This window comes from Bacillus rossius, chromosome 1, assembly GCF_032445375.1.
Source record: "Bacillus rossius redtenbacheri isolate Brsri chromosome 1, Brsri_v3, whole genome shotgun sequence".
In the NCBI taxonomy this organism is placed as follows: Eukaryota; Metazoa; Arthropoda; class Insecta; order Phasmatodea; family Bacillidae; genus Bacillus; species Bacillus rossius.
In genome coordinates, this window is record NC_086330.1 from 65,122,757 (window position 1) to 65,145,195 (window position 22,439).

A 22,439-nucleotide genomic window follows, 5' to 3' on the forward strand; every position below is an offset into this window, starting at 1 on the left:
TGCCTTAATTTCTTTTGAATATTATTATTTTAAGTCTTTTCTAGAAATATTATTACACTGGCTTTTTGTAATTCATGTTTCAAATCAAATATTCTCAACAGATAATATCTCAAGTTTAATAAAAGCGCCAAATTGTCATGAAAATGTTTATAAATTTCTTTACAGCGTGATAATAAACAGCTTAAAAACAATAAATAAATTAAGGTAGAAAATTTGTGATCAAACAACATACTTACTCATGAGAGTGAACGGAATATATTATCAGGAAAATCCCTTGATTATTGTTATTGACAATAAAAAATATAAATAACCATCTGGGCTTGTGAGAATAAGCCGAAAGTGCAGCTTTGCTGAGCTGAAACGCATAATTTAATGGTTTAATTTACATGTTATTAACAACAATCATTACTTTCTTTTTTATCTGAAGTAGCTTTATTTCTTCTTGAACATAGCATTTCAGCTTTCTTTGTTCACAACTGTACAACATTTTAAATATGCATTTCACTCGAAAACATAGGCCAACAAATCATTTATAATTTAACATGCTATTAAAAAAGAGTTAAAAAACTCTAAGCTTGGAATATAAATAGCTTTTTTGAAATGTGAATCGACATCACTCGATTATTTAAGCACGCAAATACCAGACCGTAACGGTTTATCCTGCGAATCATATCATTTATTCATCTCGAACAATCACCTGTATGAATAACAGCCATTCTCACATCTACAACTCTATTTTGAAACAGTATTAATCTTCTGTTAGCGTTTATCTAAATACAAAATGTTTTTAGATTATTTATTGCATTTTATTCTTTGCTCGTGTTTTTCACATTAGCCAGTAGGAGATGCATATGTAGGTAATTTAAAACAAAAATTATTTTATATAAATTATAAAAAAAAATAATAAATAAAAACTTTTACTGAGCTGCACAAATTGCACCTAAACAAAGACGTTATTATATAAAGTTTAAAAATAATTAGAAAAACGGCCAGTTAATCTAATTTTAAATTACTGCATTTGTTGCAAAATAGATTTTACCAGCTCACACAACACTCAAACAATGTAGATGTTTAAAACGTATGCATGATTACGAAACACAATATCTTCGCGTTACCAATTTCCATAACCAAATTCTATTCCCATAAAAAAATTAAGCATGCAAATGCCATACTCAGACAAAAATTACGTTAGCAAAAACAGCCTAGAGCATAATTATAAACACTCCCACAAATGAGACAAAATGTTATTTACAGGCGGAACAAAATAATAAAACTACTTGTCACCTGTAGGTTAATACATTAAGAAAAATGGCGAAGTATGTTAAGAGAAATATATAAATTAATTCATTTAATGCCATATTTTTTTTAACATACAAACATTTACATACAGTAAAATCTGACACTTTATATATATATATATATATATATATATATATACACACACACACACACATATATAATACATTTCTCAGTTCATGCTGAATACGTATTTTCTGTTAAAGAAATTATTTTGAGTTCGTTTTTAGAGAAAAATAATACTACCTCATACAGATCACGTTACACCTGTTCACGATTGTTTCACCTTATAGGACCACAGATATTGATGTTGGAACCATACCTTTAAAAAAATTATAATGGTTTTTCAATTTAAATTTTCGTGTTACATGTACACCACAATTCTCAAACAGAAATTTTATACTGTCAAGATAGCTTCTACAGCTATGATTTTCATGGGTTTGTGTATTTCGTCGTCGTTGAAAACGTTTTCCACAGTAGCGACACTGATACAGATATCCTTGGCACTTACCATAGCTTCCGCTCTGTACAACATGTAAAAAACTTTGCTTCTACAGTGCAAAATAAAATTAATTTTGTTCGTGAAATGTACACCACAAGGGACACATGGAAATGTTACACAATTAGTGTTCCTTCTGTAGAAAAAATTTTCATGTTCGTGGTATTTAAAACCTTTATTTACAGTACCTACATAGATGACTAGACTAAAGATCCTGAGTCATCAAAGGCTCGGAAAGTATAGTATTTCTAACGTACACAGCTGTTGTAGGCAAAGAAGTCCCGTATGTTGTATGAGCTGGAGATTTCCCAGTCGACATTAACAGAACATCTGTACTGGATGACAAAAAATCTAATGTAGCCACAACTGATGTAGAATATGGAAATGGTTCAAAAATGCTTTCTTTAAAAAATTCTGTGCAGTTGCAGGTCTGCTCTGCTGTAGATAATGCACATATTGAAGTCTGTTGCAGTAAAAGGACAGTAGATGCAGCCAACATCACGATCTCTCGATATGGTAGCCTCGTTAACATTGGAATATCTGGAAATATCCTCATCGTTGTCATCGGAATTGGTTTTGTCGTCGTCGTGGCTGCCGTAAGGGTCCTCGATGACGATGCTAGAACTTCCACCAAGTCGTTGGTCATGACAATATCGGGATCTGCGCCGATGTCGGCGTCGCTGCCATTGAGATCATGGTTAAAGATATTAAAGATGCCATCGGATTCACAAGAATATTCATATACCGGACTTACTGTACCACAACCAGAGGTGGACTGAGTGACCTTCTGTCCAGGACTCACTTAAATAACAGTATCCGCTTGAATTATATGAGAATCAAAACATCAAATGTCATTACTTATTTTTAACCATATATTATATATATATATATTTAGAAATTTCAGGGAAAGACAATTTTTAATTATATATTCAAATAACGTATCGCACAGCGTACATACCCGGTGAAATTAAGCTTACTAGGGGACCAAGAGTCTCTGAAAAATGGAACCTTCAGTATCCAAACATTAATTTAGACAACTCAAATATAAATTTCATTATTCACAGGTATCATAACCCCAGCTGACTTCAAATGACTACAACATATGACTTCAATATATGATCCGATACCAAGCTGAGGCCAAAGTCAATTATTCGGACCTTATCTACAGTTCAGGAGGTCTTCAGCGTTGATATACCTACAGCAAAAACATACTCAATAGCGAAAATCCGTACCCAGTATCTTCTAAATCCCAAAGTCCTTAGTGTAGATCCTTGCTATGCCTTACAAAAAAATTCTCAGAAAAAATGAGAATCACACTATATGTTTACTAGAATTTTTATGGTTGTCGTAGCACACATCGATAAATATTTTCTAAATAACCCAAAATATTATCAGGTCACTAGCATTAGTTTATGCACATACATTAGGCCACCAACATATCCTTTAACTCAAGTACATTCTACTTGCAGCTCCTAGCTTAAATTAATTAGTCTACTCGGCTACACTGACCACACAGACCACAAAAAATAAGTCAACAATCTACCTATTATATCCTTACATTAGGAGATTCAACTGCATACTGACTGCTAGTTGTTAGGGCCTGACAGTGGACATATTAATCACATTTTACACTTATATACAGGATAATTATAAAGTCCATGAAACATTTCATAAAATCGGTACAGCGAAATGGAAAAGAATAACGTAATAAATTATATACCGCGTGAAAGAACAACACTCAATTTTTTTAATGAAGCGCCAAAAAGGTATTTTAAAAAACAACCGACCGGGGCGCTAGTGTATATAGTTGCTGAAAATGGCTGCGAACCAGGCAGAGAAAGCCTTTTGTGTGCTTGAATACGCCCATAGCGAATAGGTAGTGAGTGTCCAAAAGCTTTCCGTGTCAAGTTTAACAAAACACCACCAGTTTACAAAAGCATAATTAAGTGGTACAAGAAATTCGAGGAAGACGGCGGTTTGTGCGACGCAAAACGGTCGGGTCGGCCAGACGTGTCACAAAAGACAGTGGATTGTGTACGGGACGTGATGGTGCGGAGTCCCAAGAAGTCAACTTATCGGGCTAGTGCAGAATTGAACATCCTTCAGCCAACAGTGTGGAAAATTCTTCGTAAGCGATTAAGAGTGAAGCCGTACAATGTGCAGCTTCTGCAAGCCTTCAGCCACGATGACAAATTGCTCCGACTGCAGTTCTGAATTGCCATGCAGAACAGTCTTGAAGACGATGACTTTGCAAGCAAATTAATCTTCAGTGACGATGCCACTTTTCATCTCTCAGGAAGAGTCAACCGACACACCACACGCATATGGGGGACAGAGAATCCACATGCAACCCTCGAACACGTCCGAGATTCGCCAAAAGTTAACGTGTTCTGTCCCATGTCAAACAAGACAGTGTATGGCCCCTTCTTCTTCGCTGAGAGAACTGTCACTGGTATCACCTACCTCGACATGCTGCAACTGTGGCTTATGCCACAAATTGAAGCTGATAGCAGGGACTTCATCTTCCAACAAGATGGTGCTCCACCTCATTACCACAATGTGGTATGAGATTATCTGAATGAGACGTTGCCACATCGCTGGATGGGCCGTGGGGCGGCCGCTGACCAAGTGCTACTCCCGTGGCCACCACGATCACCGGACTTGACACCTTGCGATTTTTTCTTGTGGGGATACATCAAGGATAGTGTTTATATTCCACCTCTACCACAGAACCTTGACGAATTGAGACACCCCATCGTAGCAGCTGCTCTTACCATCACTCCTGATATTCTGGGTCGGGTATGGGCAGAATTGGACTATCGATTTTATGTGTGTCGTGTGACCCCAGTGGGACACATAGAACATTTATAAGTAGTGAAAAAAAACTTTGAGAGTTTTTCTTTCACGTGGTATATAATTTGTTACATATTTCTTAGCCATTTCACTATACCGATTTTTTGAAATGTTTCACGGACTTTATAGAACCTGGAGTCTATGTACCATTGAACCTTCAGAACCTAGCTACACATACGTTATACTGGACACAAGTAATTCGGCGCTCATTTTCCATCATCTACACTCAATTGATGCTTATTTTATATCATCGACAATCAATTCGACATTAATTTTTCATCGACACTCAATTCGACACTTATTTTACATCATCAAAACTTAATTCGTCACTCATTTTTTATCATCGACTTTTAATTCGACACACATTTTGCATCATTGATACTTAATTCGACACTAATTTTCCACCATAGACTCTCAATTTGACAAATTTTTTCATCTTTGACACTTAATTTGACATACTATTTCCATCTTTGACACTGAATTTCAATCATCGACACTGAATTCGTTGCTCATTATTCACCATCCACATTCATTTACCAGCAAAGACTCTCAATTCGACACTCAGTTTTCATCATTGATAAGCAATCAAATGCAAATTCTCAATCATCGACACACACCCACACACCAATGCATATTTCCCATCATTAACTCACAGATCTACTCTTAAATATTAATACTCAACTCAATTATTTAAAGTAGCGAACAGTACGTACACAAATGAACTTCATTTGGTAATGACTTCTGATGGTTTTCTCTGTGTGCTCCTAATTATTTATGGTATTGTTTAGTTGGATAACATATTATATTTTTATGTATTTAATCAGAGCAAATACATTTCTATTTCCAAACTTTAAGTTTTACTGGTTTAAGAAAATGCATTGCAAGGTTTATCATTTTACTGAAATTGGCATCACACTATTATGGTTACATGTAAGGATTCCTGTGAAGTATAAAAAAATTATCACTGTATGTTTTAATAATTCAATTTGAAAAAAATATATAAGATTCCCAGAAGCTTAATCACACCTGACAAGCATTGTGGCCAACAGAAACAACAGGTAAAAAAGAATATCCTCACTTTTGGAAAGTACTGTGCCAGGTATGACCAATAGGCTATTATTATGCGCCATTGGTTTGATACTCCGCTTGAATTAAATTAGTGGAATATATTGCTTGGTTGAGTTCAGTAGGATACATTTAAAAATTGGAACAAAGACATATATAGCTTGGTTGCTCTCAAGAGGTTAGAACGAAAAATGGGAGAGTGGAGTATTATGTTTTGTGGGCATAGGTAGGATACAACGAGAAAAGTATCGATGGGATAAGAAAGGTAGGATACGATTGGCAGGATACGGTTGGTATGTAAGGTTAAGTTAGGTTAGAATGATAGGTTAAGTTAGGTTAGAATGATTAAATTAATGGTAAGTGAATTTATATTAAGTAGTGGGCCTGAAATCAATTATGTTTCGGTGGACTCTTCTTAGGTTTTTAATACACGTGTTATTAAGCTCAGGCATGATGAGATTGGTCACTATAAAGCACTTTCGTTAATATTGTCACGCGGTAAATTTTACGTGTATGGTTTATTGAATTTGGCTTTACACATGTAGTGCTTTGTGAGCCCGTGTGAGTTCCTGACACTTGTTTGCGACACTCGGGCTTTGACTTTTGTTTTCCTGGCGCGGTAGATTGCTAACGCTCTCTGTTTTTCTGGGACGGTGACGTGATTCGCCGCCCGAGAGCCTGGCCAGCTGCACGGGCGGTTGCGTCATCCTGTCCTGGAATCTCCGGGAGTGTTGGCCGCCCTGGTTGGTTACGCTGCGTTGCTGTTCGTGCGCGTCACGCGCTGGTGTTTGTGTCGCCACCAGGTGGCAGAAGTGCGAGTCTAGCATGACCAGTGGAGGGGGGGATAGCGTCGGTTGGCGGAATGGCGGTTGTGTTGTGAAATCGCGGCCGGGATTTTTGTTTTCGCGTGGAGTGTTCTCGACATGATGACGTTGTGAAGTGAATGTAATAAAGGGGCCACCCTGGGTGCGCCCGGGGTGGTTCTTCTCGGTGAGGTGCTGGAGGTCTGTCGGAGCCCCGGCCTGGCGGGTAGCTGCGTGCTACCGTTCGACGGTGTTGTAAGTAATGGCGAACTCGTAATTTTCTTTCACTTCTTGTAACATCTGGGGGCGTATTTCAAACTTGTGTTAGGATGACTTAACGTTTTAATTCTTTCCAGGAGTGCAGGCAGTTTGTAGTATTCAGTAATGTAAAATTTCTTTCGTTAATTTTAGCTTAAGGATGGGTCGAGGTGTGTGTTAAGAATAATCATGTTATTTTAAAAAAATAATACTCGTTCTATTTTATTTATTTCAAAAGAGTATTTAATATTTTTTTTGTTTGTTACCAGAGATATTTTGACATGATTGACTTTATTTATTTATTTAATTAGTTATTTATTTACTTTTGTGTTGGTCATAGTTTACCAGAAATAAAACCTGAAACGATGTGGGATAAATAATACTTTATTTTCTTTCAGTCAACACCCTACACCCCCTGTCCTAAGGAGGTTAGACCATCCCTGTACCAGCTCTACTGCTACCCCCCCCCCCCCCCCTAATGTTTATTTTGAAATAATAAGATGTTATCTTATTTTTTTTTTATTTTTGAGTGACATATTGTAGATCTTGACGGAGACCGAGGGCGATTGCGAGAATATGATTAGGGTAAAATGATAATTTTTTCTGTAATTCGAAGATATTAGTGTAAATGCTTGGAAGACATTTTATAGTGATTATCAAGTACATTGGGTTTATCTCATAATGTGAGTCTGGCAGTACGAAGCTTTTATCGTATATGTTCGAAAGAGGTCTTTTTGTAAGCATAAAGTATGTTGAATATATCTGAACAGTAGGTTTTGAAGCTTGTAGATGTTTGGCTAGTATGCCTGACATTTTACGTGAAAGGTATGACAAGTATCGAAAAATAGTTCCTCGTGGTTCGTATACACTTGTTATATATGTCTGATATTTGGGAATGATTCTTTTTAAATGACTTCCTAGCATCGAAAAATAAGGCCTCCTGATTTGGAGACACTTGGTCTATACATTTTTAGTTGGCATTGTAGTAATCGTAAGGTGCAATGAATACGGACTCCATTGTAGGTGTGAGTAACTTAAATATGTATTCGGTTGGGTAGTTGTCTTGTAGAGTCCTTGTTTGCAGTGGATATTATAAATGAAATAAATTTTTTTATTGCCTAAATTATTTTTTTTGTACCGAGGAAAGTATAAAACAAGTACTGAAATCGTTATATATTTTCAATACGTTAATTATAACTTTTTTGATGATTTTTAGATTTTTTTCTATTTTATAGCTGAATAATTTCATAATTTCAATATGGCGGAGAAGATAAAATCGACGGCTAACTGAAGGCTTGTAGATGGAGAATTAAAGCTGCTTTAGAGACATTTTATCGATAACTTATTTAATAAGTATTTTTAGCATTTAATTATCATTTTGGATCGAACTAGGATCGAAATAGGGATTGTAATCAATCAAATTAATCAATATATTGATGAGTGATTTGGTTATGAATTTTTGGAATTTTTTCCGAATTGCTAGAATAAAATTTCCAGATTTTCAAAATGGCGTCCAAGATGGTAATAAATACTAATGAACTCTAATGGGTAAGAATTAAATCAATATGATGGCAGCACCGTCTAGCAGGTGTGTCTTCTATACAACACTGGCGCTCCTAGTAGCAAGTATTGAGAAATAACAGATTGCTGTTCGTTCTCGAACAGGTAATGCTGTTATTTCTTCAAATTAAAAAATAAATACATGTACGAATATGAGTATTATCTATATATATAAAATAAAGTCGTGTTAGTTACACAATTTATAACTCAAGAACGGCTGAACCGATTTGGCTGAAAATGGGGAAGGGAGGTAGCTTAGAACCAGGAGACGGACATAGGATACTTTTTATACTGTTCCCGGGGAAAAAAATATATATATATAAAACGAAGTCGGGTTAGTTACACCATTTATAACTCAATAACGGCTGGACCGATTTTAATGTTTCATGATTTTTTGAATTCGTCAACGCCCTGAATAGCAGAATAACTATTAAAATATTGATAAAATTAAAAAAAAAATTTTTAAAATAAATTAGGTTTGCAACTACGCCATATTCCGCAATTGACAGCTCATGTCACGCAGGTTGGCCATAGACATACAAAGTTACAGACGTACAAATTGTGAATGTTATTTCTCTATGTCCGCTAAGCAATTGCCGCGAAGCTATTCTAACGAATAAAGTAGAGAAAGTTAGAAAAACTAAAGCTCTAAACCGATTGTCGTCGCCATGTTTGGGACAATTGTTTTTACCCATTTTGTGGTTTATTGTTTACTTTTATCATTAAAATTAATTAAATTTCTTGAAATTTCATGAAAGTGAAAGGAAATAATTTCATGGTCGAAAACAGTTGGATTATTCCATATTCGCCACTTCTTTCCGAAATATTCAAGACACATTGAAACGTTGAGTATTACAATTGGGTGAAGTTCATCAAATGCATCACGAAAGGCAGTGTAATGGCGGTTTTTGTCAACCAAACATCTAATACTAACGATGAAATTACGCCCTATCAAGTATGTTGATATGTGAACTGCAATGAGGCAATTTGGCTTAGATTTTCATTCTCTATTCACAAACGCCATCCCACTGTTGGACATTTGGCGGTGCATCTGGGGAATGGTCAACGAGGTTATTTCACCGCGTAGAATTTTGCTCAACATAATGAATCACCTCCAGCGACAACATTGACCAGTTTCTTTGCGATTTGCCAAAGCGATCCATTTTCACGACCGTTGCTTTACTCGGAGATGCCACGTTATTACAATTGGAACGCTTCATCGAAGAAATTTCAACGTCGGAAGCAAGGCGATGTGATTCCTGTTCATTCGGGTGTGCGTTATACTGATGCTCTTGGTCGTATTTACACAGTTCATCCGAAGAATTATTATTATTTTCGGTTGTTGCTGGTGAATGTTAGTAGGTGAACGTCATTCTAATCACTACGAACTGTTAATGGTATAGTATGCACAACATTTCGTGCTGCATGTCAAGAGCTCAATTTGATTGAAAACGATACTCATTGGGTCACAACAATCGCTAAAGCAATTATTACAGCATCTCTAAGCCAGATACGCAAATTATTTGCTATCATCATTTTAACATGCTTCACATTGAATCCACGTGACCTGTGGAACAAATACAAGGATTATATGTCAGATAATATTTTACATCGAATTCGTGTAAGTTCAAGAAATGAGGCGAGTGAGGAGTTGCATAACCAGGCTTTGCTCTTGATCGAAGACATGTGTTACCTCATGTGCGGCAGTTTGTTATTCATGTTCGGAATGCCAGCGACAGATCGTGGAATTAATGACGCATTTTATCGAGAGTTGGAAAGTGAATGTGAACATGATCGACATTAATTAGACCAATCAGTTCAAACAAATGTACCCCTGTTAAACCCCTAACAGAAGAAAGTGTATGATACATTAATAGTAGTATATATTAGGGGCCCCTGCGCCAGGCGTCAGGCTGTGGTGTATTGTTTCGGTGTCCGCCATCTTGGATTGTGACGTCACGGCGGCCATCTTGGACTCAAAATTCCTCAAATTTCTTCAAAATTGACTCAAAATGACTCAAAATTTCCCGTTTTTGAGGGAAAATTTCCCGTTTTCGAGGGAAAAATTCCCGTTTCGAGGAAAAATTAGGATTTCGAAAAACCACAAATGTCTTGTGCCTTAGAAAGAACACAAATTCCTGATATAGGCTTAAGCATCCTTAACTACAGCCTCCGATAAGCCTCTTTTAGGATTATGACGTCACCGTTGCAATTTTCGTTACGCCCGCCATCTTGAAAATCCGCAATTTTTATGTTAGAAAATCGGGAAAAATTTTAAAAATCATAAAAAAAAAATATTTGATCGAATTAAATAAAAATCTTAAAAACCACTGTTGCAGTTATCGTTACGGTCGTCATATTGGATTATATAAATTTTACATATTTCGCTACACCTACCATCTTGGTTGAGTACCATGTCATTCTTACACTTTATGTTACGACCACCATATTGGATCCTATTAATGTTGCAATTATCGTTATGGTCGCCATCTTAAAATTTAGACGCCATCTTGACAATTCGTAATTTTAATGCTAGAGATTCGGGAAAAAATTTAAAAATCATTAAAAAAATTAACTAATCGAATTAAATAATAAAAAAATCCTTAAAACCACCATTGCACTTTTTCGTGACGGCCACCATCTTGAAATCACCCGCTGGAGGCCGCCATCTTGTTTTCGTCTGCTACAGTGTGATCGATTCCTGACCAGTGAAAGTTTTAACTAATTATTAAATAAATTTTATATTCTGTTTTCCATTACCTTTCGTGGTGTTTATTAATCATTCACTCTACGAAAAACAACTTCCGTGGACAGGAATTCATCGATTCAATTTGTAAATTAATAATTGATTTTTTCGGAGACTTTTGGAATTTTCCTCGCATTTCTAGGTAAATAATTACAATATTTCAAGATTGCGACCAAATTTCAAGATGGCGGGCACCTCAGTAATAATAAATGATTATTGCACTGTAGTGGTTTAGAATAAAATCATCCAGATGGAAATGTACTCTATAATACAAGTACACACACAATATGGCGTACTCCAGCAGGTGGTAGCTCCTGGTGGCATGTACTGAACATAAAATGTCGGATCCATGAGGGTCGACAAGGACATAGTCAAATTTCAAGGACAAAGTCAAATTTAAAGGTCAAGGTCAAAGTTCAAGGTCAAGGTCAAAGGCCAAGGTCAATTTTCAATGTCAACAGATGAGGACAAAAGTATGGTGACCAGATAATTATACTAACATGGTATCGGCACACTGTAGCAGACGAAAACAAGATGACGGCCTCCAGCGGGTGATTTCAAGATGGTGGCCGTCACGAAAAAGTGCAATGGTGGTTTTAAGGATTTTTTATTATTTAATTCGATTAGTTAATTTTTTTAATGATTTTTAAATTTTTTCCCGAATCTCTAGCATTAAAATTACGGATTTTCAAGATGGCATATAAATTTTAAGATGGCGACCATAACGATAATTGCAACATTAATAGGATCCAATATGGTGGTCGTAACATAAAGTGTAAGAATGACATGGTACTCAACCAAGATGGTGGGTGTAACTAAATATGTAAAATTTATATAATCCAATATGACGACCGTAACGATAACTGCAACAGTGGTTTTTAAGATTTTTATTTAATTCGATCAAATATTTTTTTTTTATGATTTTTAAAATTTTTCCCGATTTTCTAACATAAAAATTGCGGATTTTCAAGATGGCGGGCGTAACGAAAATTGCAACGGTGACGTCATAATCCTAAAAGAGGCTTATCGGAGGCTGTAGTTAAGGATGCTTAAGCCTATATCAGGAATTTGTGTTCTCTCTAAGGCAAAAGACATTTGTGGTTTTTCGAAATCCTAATTTTTCCTCGAAACGGGAAAATTTCCCTCGAAAACGGGAAATTTTGAGTCATTTTGAGTCAATTTTGAGGAATTTTGAGGAATTTTGAGTCCAAGATGGCCGCCGTGACGTCACAATCCAAGATGGCGGACACCGACACCACACACCACAGCCTGACGCCTGGCGCAGGACATACATTCGTATACTACTATTAATAAAAGCAATTTATTACGGAAATGGTGCTTATTATTCCTGGATGTCCCCGGTGGAACTGGGAAGACATTCCTCATTACCTTGATTTTGACCATTGTTCGTGCGAGATCCGACATTGCGGTAGCAGTTGCTTTCTCTGGAATTGCGGCCACATTGTTAGAAGGATGCCGTACGGCTCATTCAGCGTTAAAATTGTCGTTGAACCTTCAAACTACTGAACAACTGACATGTAACATTGCGAAACACTCCGCAATGACCAAAGTTTTAGTAGTTTCTAAAATCATCATCTGTAAAGAATGCACAATGGCGCACAAACTCGCATTGGAAGCACTTGACCGAACATTGAAAGATCTGCGGAATGACTCGAGATGTTTTGGAGGCGCAATGATTTTACTGTCTGGTGATTTCCGCCAAACACTGCCAATCATTCCAAGATCGACATCTGCCGATGAAATAAACGCTTGCCTCAAATTATCCAATCTTTGCCGCTATGTAAAGAAACTTCAGCTGGCAGCAAACACGAGAGTTTCATTGCTGAAAGATCTATCTGTTGAAGATTTATCCAAGCAATTGCTAACTATTGATAATGGCAGTGTTCCTGTCTACGAATCGAGCGGATTGATTTCATTTCCTCCGAATTTTTGCAATTTCGTCTCATCGAAAGACGAGCTCATCAATAAAGTGTTCCCGAACATCATTGCTAACCACAAAAATTACAAATGGTTGAGTAAGCGAGCAATTTTGGTGGCTAAGAACAAAGATGTGGATGATTTAAACTTCGTAATTCAGAATCAAATCGTTGGTACTCGGCATTCATTCAAATCATTGACCGTGTAACAAACGAAGACGAAGCCACCAACTTACCAACTGACTTTTTAAACTTCTTGCATGTGCCTGGCTTACTACCACACAATTTACAACTGAAGGTTGGCTCGGTAGTCATCATGCTTCGAAATATAAACCAGCCAAAACTATGCAATTGAACGCGTTTAGTGATAATAAAACTGATTACCAATGTGATTCACGCTATGATACTCAAAGGAAAATTTAAAGGTGTGGAAGTTCTCATTCCGAGGGTTCCGATGATCCCAACCGATATGCCCTTTGAGTTTAAACAAATTCAATTTCCGATTCGTCTTGCATTCACCATGAGTATTAACAAATAACTAAGTTTACTGTGGTCTGAATCTAGAAAATACATGTTTTTTTCATGGTACGTGGCATGTTCACGTGTTGGCAAACCAGCCGCTTTATTTGTTCATGCGCCTGATAACAAAACAAAAAATTTTGTATATCAAAAAGTGCTACACTGAAGAGAATCAACTCGAGTGCAACCCATGCAGCAAAATACATAGCTTCATTAAAGCAAACGTCTTGCTGACACGCTATTGAAATACTTTATATTTGTACTTTTATTGAACTTTTAGTATTCATTTTATTACATTAATAAAATCCTGAATTAAGTTTAGCTAAAAGTTAACACGACATTTATTGACTGTTAGGCGGTACGAAGTTCGCCGGGTCAGCTAGTATTTTATATACCTATCTTAGTTGACAGATGTCTCGATGGCCGTGCAGTTAAATGTTTATGTTTTCAAACCTCGAACTATTATGGTTCGAATCAAAGTGTTAACAATATATTCTGTATAGAAAACTAAATTTAATATTTCGATAACTACCGTAACAGCATTGGAAGATAATGGAACATCGACCTTACGCGTGGATAAGACATAGCAATGCTGACGCAATCTAAGAACAACTGAAGATAGATGTATCAAAATTGGCGGCCTCCAGCAAAAAGGAATAAAAATGGCTGACAATGTAATCCAAGATTCCGGGCAGATGAAAACCATATGGCAGTGTGATGTCATGATTCAAGATGGTGGCATCCAGAAGACAAAAACCAGATGGTGGCTTTGATGTCATAATACAAGATGGTGACCTTCATTGCCTCGTTAGACGGTCGGTGCGTGGGATTAACTCCTGCAACTAAAGACTCCCGGGTCATCCAGCCAGCATTCAAATAGAGGGTTTTGGAGGGTCAGAAAATATGGTGAAAATGTCGGAAAAGAGAGCGGGAAGGGAAGTGGGTAACAATTTCTTGGAAAGAAGGGAGGTGGTGGGGGTTCAATGCAAGAAAAAATAATTGTTATAGAAGAGTGAGGGGAGGGATGATAACGAGAAAAAAATATGGTGGGTTGTTGGGGGTAGGTGGTCGAGGGGGAAGAAGAGGTTGGGGAGGAGGTGCAGGGGAAATTCCAAGAACAAATAATATTTTGGTATATGGAATGGAGGGAAAGAGATGATTGCGAGAAAAAATATGGCGGGTGGTGTGGTTAGGTGGGGGAGGCGGTAGCGGGTGAGTAGGGAAATTTCATGAAATAATAATATGCATTGGAATTAGTGGTGGGAGGTCAGTCTGCCAGCAGCCACCACGTGCAAATGATCCATTGCCATATTTATTTTGCTCTCACCGGGTTCGAACCGAGAACTCCGAGCTCTATGACGTAAATGCGTTTTTTGATAAATATTTTATTAAAATTTGAATAATTAAATGATTTTAAAATTTTAATTTTTTTTTCATTTTTTTCTGATAATAATTACGGATTTTCGACATAGCGGCCATAACAAAAATTGCAAAAGTAACGTCATAATTCAAAACGGTGGAATGTTCTAGAAAACAAAATGGCGAATATTAAATTCAAATTGACGGAATACAAGATGACGGCCTTGATCAAGGTCAAGGTCAAAGGTCAATGTCATACAATATGGCTGCCGTGATGTCACAACCCATGATGGTGTACCTTCCCCTCGGTTCCTCACCCCGAGCCCAGTCCACGTAGGAACAAATATACATATAGTAGAGCTACTACTCTCGTGCATTCAAGGCATGGTCCCCGGCTAGCACACCATCTTTTATAAGACAGTGTTTTCTCTCCCCGATTTGGTGGATGCTTGTGAACACTGATAACTATTGTAAATAATATTATGTCTGCAATTTTAGAGACGTTCTCAAATTTAATGGTAATAATTGTATATAACAGTCTTTCATATTTTTTTAGTATTTTGAAGTTGTTATTAGGGTTGATTATAAAAAGTTACCTTATGTTTAATGCAGAGTTGCAAGTAATAATATATTCACTAATAAAAGTACAAAAAAAAAGGGATACTTTAAACATTTTAAATGTTTTAAGAATTTTAACAAGATGGGTAGGATTTTAGTAAAAATTATTCTCGAAATGAGGCCTAAAGACGGTGTATAGAATTTTTTCAAGTCGTCTTCGCTTTTATAAAAATATGTTTTATTATATAGTTTAAAGTTTCGCTCTGCAAATCTAAATATTCGATAGTCCACGTAACTGCTCCAGGAACGAAATCTCGTGGCGGGTGCTCAAACTACGTGTGATTCGCGTCCAGAAATTAAGTTGAAAACACAATTTTGCAATCATTTATCACGTTTGGCATTATTAAAAATAATATTTACGTTGAATCTCGTGTCCTAGTTTCGTACTAAAAAGTGTATTCGCAACATGGGAGCACATGAATTTGTTCGCTAGCGAGGTTAGATGTTCACACGTTTCTCGCTCACGTCCCACCCCCCCGTCCACCCTCTAGAGTCCGAGCGGTATGTAGGTCGCCAGACGGGTCCCACCCAGGGCTTCTGTGCGGGACCCAGCCGGGAGCAGCAGTTATGGCTCTTCCCTGCTGTTCCAACCACCCCCTGCCCCTCCCTTCCGGACCCTACAACCCCCGAGCCGCAGAGCTGCAGGGCTGTTTGTGTGGCGGCGCCCCGCGCAGACGGGGCGCACCATTCATCTGCGGGCCAGATTACAATCTGATATTTTAGCGGGCCGTTAATGAGCGCTGGGGAAACATTAGGCGCAGCCGGCGGTCGTGAGATTAAAACATGGATATCTCTGAGTTCTCTCTAAAATAAAATTTAAAAAAAAATAAAATCGGTCGTCCTATTATTTTACTCCCCTTCCGGCCCCTTTCTGTCCTGGTATAAACTGCCCCGGGAATTTCACGCGGGTGGATTTAGCAGGGAAATTAACCCGGCGCTCGAGGGCGGTATTTATCGACGTCATAAATGAGAGTAATGATTTCCTCCCACGTGTGCGGCAGCACTTGGTTCTATTGTTGCGTTTCAGCTTTCGCGTCTGTTGTTGACTGTTTGCAATCAGAGGATGATGATAGTTCAACAGGGTGGTTTTCGTGGATAGTGAAATTATTGTGACATTGATGAAATATACCGTAGTTCTCAGTGTGTGCTCTAAGGTTCTACACTTAAAAAAAAATCAAAATGACAGTTTTTTAATGTTATGCTACTTTGTGCTAGTTATCTATAATATGCTGTAAGAGAGAACTTGACTTCATTAGGACTTGGAAGAGAAACTCTCTTGGAAAACTCAGGGCTTACTTAAATCCAGGCATTGCCGTTTGCTGATTGATCATGTACTAACTAATTACTTGAAGGCCAATACACAGTGTAGTGCAAATAATTATTTCTTCTAAGATATTATTTTATTTACATGATAACACACACATGTTACGTTCTTCTACTTTAACCAAATCAAAAAGTAAAATACAAAAAAAAATATGTAAATACTTTAATATTCATATAATTATCTAAACGAAACGTAGTCAAACATTGTACTTACATTACCGTATGATCTTCATCTGCGTTGTACTATCATCTCAGCTGGATGCAAAATATTGAAATTTTCTCACCTGAAACAAATAAAAAGTGACACGATAAATATTTTAAAATTATAATTAAACACTTATGTTTGAATATCTAAGGTATTCATTTCTTGAGGAAATTTGAAGATAAATTTCAAGTGTAATTTACTTAAAATTAAGTACTAAATAGCACAGAAAGTTAACACAAAAAGCAAAAAAAAAATTGTTATAATAATTATTTGCCAGGAACATCAAAAATACATATTTAATAGCTGTGCCCGCGACTTTACTTATTTAGGCTAATTATTTTACAAGTAAGACACATACGTATAAATACTTTAATGAGCTTTTTGCAGTGTTTCACTGCAAAGAGCATATTAAATTATTTAAGTACATAAGTACATACAAAAGGAGTTACCGTTCTTAGGTACCTAGCTAATATCAACATGTACAACAAATAATAATGACGTAATAACATCGAACTAAATTAGAAAATAATCTACTTTTGACGAATGAAATAAACAAAACAATGACCCAACTAAAGAAAAAAATATTTAATAACCTAACCCAAAAACTTAAAGTTATTTGTATTTCGCGAAGAAACTTAATTAAATAAACAAAAAATCGTGCAAGCAAATCGAATTGTAATCAATTTGCAGTGAATAATAATGAATTTGCAGCGGAAAAAATCAGTATTCGCATGCGTGGGGCACAGTCGTCTGCCCACACGTGTCTGCCCGTTCGGGTAACCACACTTAGGCATATTTCCCCACCTACACCGCGCCGTGCCACGCCGCGATCCCCCCCCCCCCCAAACACCATTGCACAGCGTACGGTGCGGTGCTTGGCAAGTTTCTTACTCGCGTTAACTTCAGTTTCACATTTTGTAATGACTCCGTAAATGTTACATCAGAATAGCTCTAATATTTTGTCTCTTGTCGCAAACTTATAAAACATACACACAAACCTTACATATTTCCATACAAACTTTCATCCCCTATTACCTATTGTCATTTTACACCCTTGAGGGTAAAACTTTTACAAACTTTGAATTTCATATTTATTTATATCGAATCAACAACCTAGAAAATAAGTTTCAAGCTTCTAGCTCTAAAAATGACGATACTTTCATAGAACTTTTCATCCGCCCATCTCAATCCCTTAAAACCTTTTTACTGCATTAAAATGAAGCCTATGTCCTTTCTCAGGCTCTAGACTATCTGTGTGCCAAATTTCATTTAAATCGGTTTAGTAGTTTTGGCGTGAAAGCGCGACAGACAGACAGAGTTAGTAGTATAGGAATTAGGCTACTGGCGCAGGGTCCAGGGTGAGGATTGAGGAGTGGGATTGTCGGTCCGCCATATTGGATTGTGACGTCACGGCGGCCATCTCGGAGGAGTGTAACGGGACATAGCGTAACGGGACAAGTTTTACCTTGACCCCGGCGGCCATTTTGGATCCGCCATCTTGGATCCGCCATTTTGGATGACGTATTTGTGTGTTCTCGAAAATTCCGGCGTTGTGTGTTCCGCCATCTTGGATGATGACTTCACTGTTGCAATTTCGGTTACGGTCGTCATCTTTAACTTTTTTATTTATTATCCGAATTTAATGAAATTTTTTTTTAAAATTATAAAAAAATTCAAATAATAAAATTCTAATAAAATAATTACAAAAAACAAACATGTACGACACGGAGTTCGGAGTCCTCGGTTCGAACCCGGTGAGGGCAAAAAAAAATGGCGACCGATCCTTCCCTCACAGTGACTGCTGGCATACTGACTCCCACCACTTTTTTCATAGCATATATATCATCCGGCAGTATGACGTCATATACGCCATCTTGAAATTTGGAAGCCATCTTGAAAATATTTATTTATTATCCGATTTTAATGAAAAAAATTCCAAAATTCATCAAAAAATTAACGTATTTGAATTCTGTTTGATTATATCGATGTACGTCCTTGGTTCGATTCCCGGCGAGAGTAAACGGTCGATCCTTCCTCCATGAAAGCTACCTAGACTGATCTACCACCACCTGTACCAAGGTATATATCATCAACTGGTATGACATCATGTCCGCCATCTTGTCTTCATCCGCTGAAGACCACCATCTTGTTTTCGTCAGCTAGAGTGTGCCGATACCATGTAGTATAATTATCTGGTCACTAAACTTGTGTCCTCAACTGTTGACATTGAACATTGAACTTGAACTTTGACCTTGACCTTGAAATTTGACCTTGACCTTGAAATTTGACCTTGACCTTGAAATTTGACTTTGTCCCTGAAATTTGACTTTGTCCTTGTCGACCATCATGGATCCGACATTTTATGTTCAGTACATGCTACCAGAGGATACCACCTGCTGGAGTACGCCATCTTGTGTGTGTACTTGTATTATAGAGTACATTTCCATATGGATTATTTTATTCTAACCCGCTACAGTGCAGTAATCATTTATTACGGAGGTGCCCCCCGCCATCTAAAAATCATGTAATAATGTAGCTAGAAAAGCGGGAAAAAATCCAAAATTCATTAAATAAATCACTCATTAACTTACATATCTATTCGATCCGCTCCAGTCCTTGGTTCGATCCTCGATCGATGCAAAACATTTAATTTTATGAAAAAAAATAATAATTCCAATAAACCATGTTCAACATTCTTAAAGAGACTTTAAAACATCTACTACCATCATCCTATCAGACATCAAGACCACCATATTGGAAATTCGTAATTGTAATGCTAGAGATTCGGGAAAAAGTTCAAAACTCATTAAATAAATTTGTAATCTATATACTGATTGATTAGATCGACTAAGGTCCTTGACACGATCCTGGACGAAGCTAAAATAAATTTAATTAAAATACCAGAAAAGTGTAAGGTTCGAGGAATAAAACACCTAAAAGTCTTTTACAAACATAATATTTATTACACAATTTCTATCCTACTACAGAATCACTTGCGAAAGACAGCAATCTTATAAAAATTTAGCCCTGCATAGACGTACAACGACTACTTCTTAGCTCCAAATGGCTCCAAATGCTCCAAACGGCCTCCAAATGGCTCCAAAAGCTCCAACAGCCTCCAAATGCTTAACACAGTTCCAAATGGCTCCAAATGCTCCAAACGGCCTCCAAATGCTTGACAGCTCCAAATGTTTCCAGCAGCTCCAAATGCTCCAAATGCTTGACAGCTCCAAATGCTTCAAAAGGCTCCAAATGCTCCAAATGCTCCAAACGGCCTCCAAATGGCTCCAACAGCTCCAAAGCCTCCAAATGCTTGACAGCTCCAAATGTTTCCAGCAGCTCCAAATGCTCCAAATGGCTCCAACAGCCTCCAAATGCTTAACACAGCTCTAAATGGCTCCAAATGCTCCAAACGGCCTCCAAATGCTTGACAGCTCCAAATGTCTCCAGCAGCTCCAAATGCTCCAACAGCTCCAAAAAAAGGCTCCAAATGCTCCAACAGCCTCCAAATGCTTAACACAGCTCCAAATGGCTCCAAATGCTCCAAACGGCCTCCAAATGCTTGACAGCTCCACATGTCTCCAGCAGCTCCAAATGCTCCAACAGCTCCAAAAAAAGGCTCCAAATGCTCCAACAGCCTCCAAATGCTTAACACAGCTCCAAATGGCTCCAAATGCTTGGCAGCTCCAAATGCTTCAAAAGGCTCCAAATGCTCCAAATGGCTCAAACAGCTCCAAAAGACTCCAAATGCTTCAAAAGGCTCCAATTGCTCCAAGAGCTCCATCTTCAATTGGTTCCAACTGATTCCCATTACTTTTATCGAACTTGGCATGATTACTAACATGTCTTTATCAGTATACATTTTGACTGGCAGTGGTAACGTTTTTTACACCTTTAAGTTATAAGTTTTATTTAGAAATCAGATTTCGATAAATGATAGCTTCCATCTGGAAAGAAAATATATTAATTTATCTTCAAGTTTATACACATACATTTAATTTAATCCATTATTGTATGTAGCCAGCTTCCCTCAGTTCTTTGAGTATGAAGGATATTTCTTTAATGTTCGAATAGTTTCCTGCACAAAGCGATCCATGTAGTAGTCGTAGCCTGTTAACCAATATGTTAGGATCTTCCCATGAGGTATAATCAATCTCTTCTGCTGCCTTCATCATCCTTGCATGTTTATAATAAATATTATCTCTGGTGTCTATCGTTTTAACACCAACCACAAGGTCACTTTCGTCATCTTGCCAGTGATTATCACAAGCTTGATCAGGATAATTTATTTTATTACGTCGTTTCCATCGTTTTGGTCTCAGACTGCCATCACAGTCTTCGCTCTTGCATGCTTTTGGTGCTTCAGTACAGTACTCAATCATGTCAGCCTCAGATGTGTCACCACAATCTTCAATCATGCCAGCTTCTGATGTGTCACCACAGTCTTCAATCATGTCAGCACCACAAACTTGATCAGGATAATTTATTTTTTTACGTCGTTTCCATCGTTTTGGTCTCAGACTGCCATCACAGTCTTCGATCTTGCCTGCTTTAGGTGTTTCAGTACAGTACTCAATCATGTCAGCCTCAGATGTGTCACCACAATCTTCAATCATGCCAGCCTCAGATGATTCATCAAAGTCTTCGACCTTGTAAGCTTCAGGTGGTTCTCCATCTTTCACATTTTCATGGAGACGACTAGATATTGGAGTAAATATATTTTCATTTCTAATGTGGTTACAACTTCCTTCGTTTGTTTTAAATTTTAAATTATTATCTTGATCTAGATCAGTAATTTTAGCATTAGCTTTTTCGCCTTCGTTCCTCTTCCGCGATGTTGTAGCCCAGTCTTCGTTATCTTTATTCATCTTAATTGTACAGGTCTTGTAATGTCTATCCAAGTAATATCTTCTACCAAAGGATTTCTGACACTGACTGCAATGAAATGGTTTTTGACAAGGACCCAAATTACACTCGCTTCTTTCATGTCGTTTAGCATTCTTTCTCAAGGTAAACACCTTGCTACAGTATCTACAGTGATGACGTTTTGATACAGCAACAAATCCCGTTTCAGGATTCATATTAGTTATTGAGACTAATGCCAGATGCAAACTAAGAGTTTTAAATTAGATATATTACTTAAATATAATTTTTTAATTATTTCATCAGCGAGAATTAATTTATCTCATTCAATAATAAAAAATAAAAATAAATTAATAAAAAATTAAAAAAAAAATAAAATAAAAAAATACATAAATATATTTTGCTAGCTTGTGAACTTCTCATTGTTGAACAAAGATAGAGTTCTAGTACAAGCCAGAATTTTATGTATTTTTTTATTTTATTTTTTTTACTTTTTTATTAATTTATTTTTATTTTTTATTATTTTTTCCTAAAA

The 22,439-nt window shown here is 37.0% G+C and overlaps 1 protein-coding gene across 1 annotated transcript in view; it reads right to left on the minus strand.

The window, feature by feature from the left end:
* LOC134536927 (limbic system-associated membrane protein-like) overlaps positions 1–22,439 on the minus strand; it is a 1,114,650-nt gene that overhangs the window by 463,131 nt on the left and 629,080 nt on the right. Inside the window, exon 3 of the mRNA XM_063377051.1 lies at positions 17,051–17,120. Within this exon, the coding sequence (XP_063233121.1) occupies positions 17,051–17,052 (2 nt within the window). The 5' untranslated portion in view covers positions 17,053–17,120. The remainder of the gene's footprint in view (positions 1–17,050; positions 17,121–22,439) is intronic.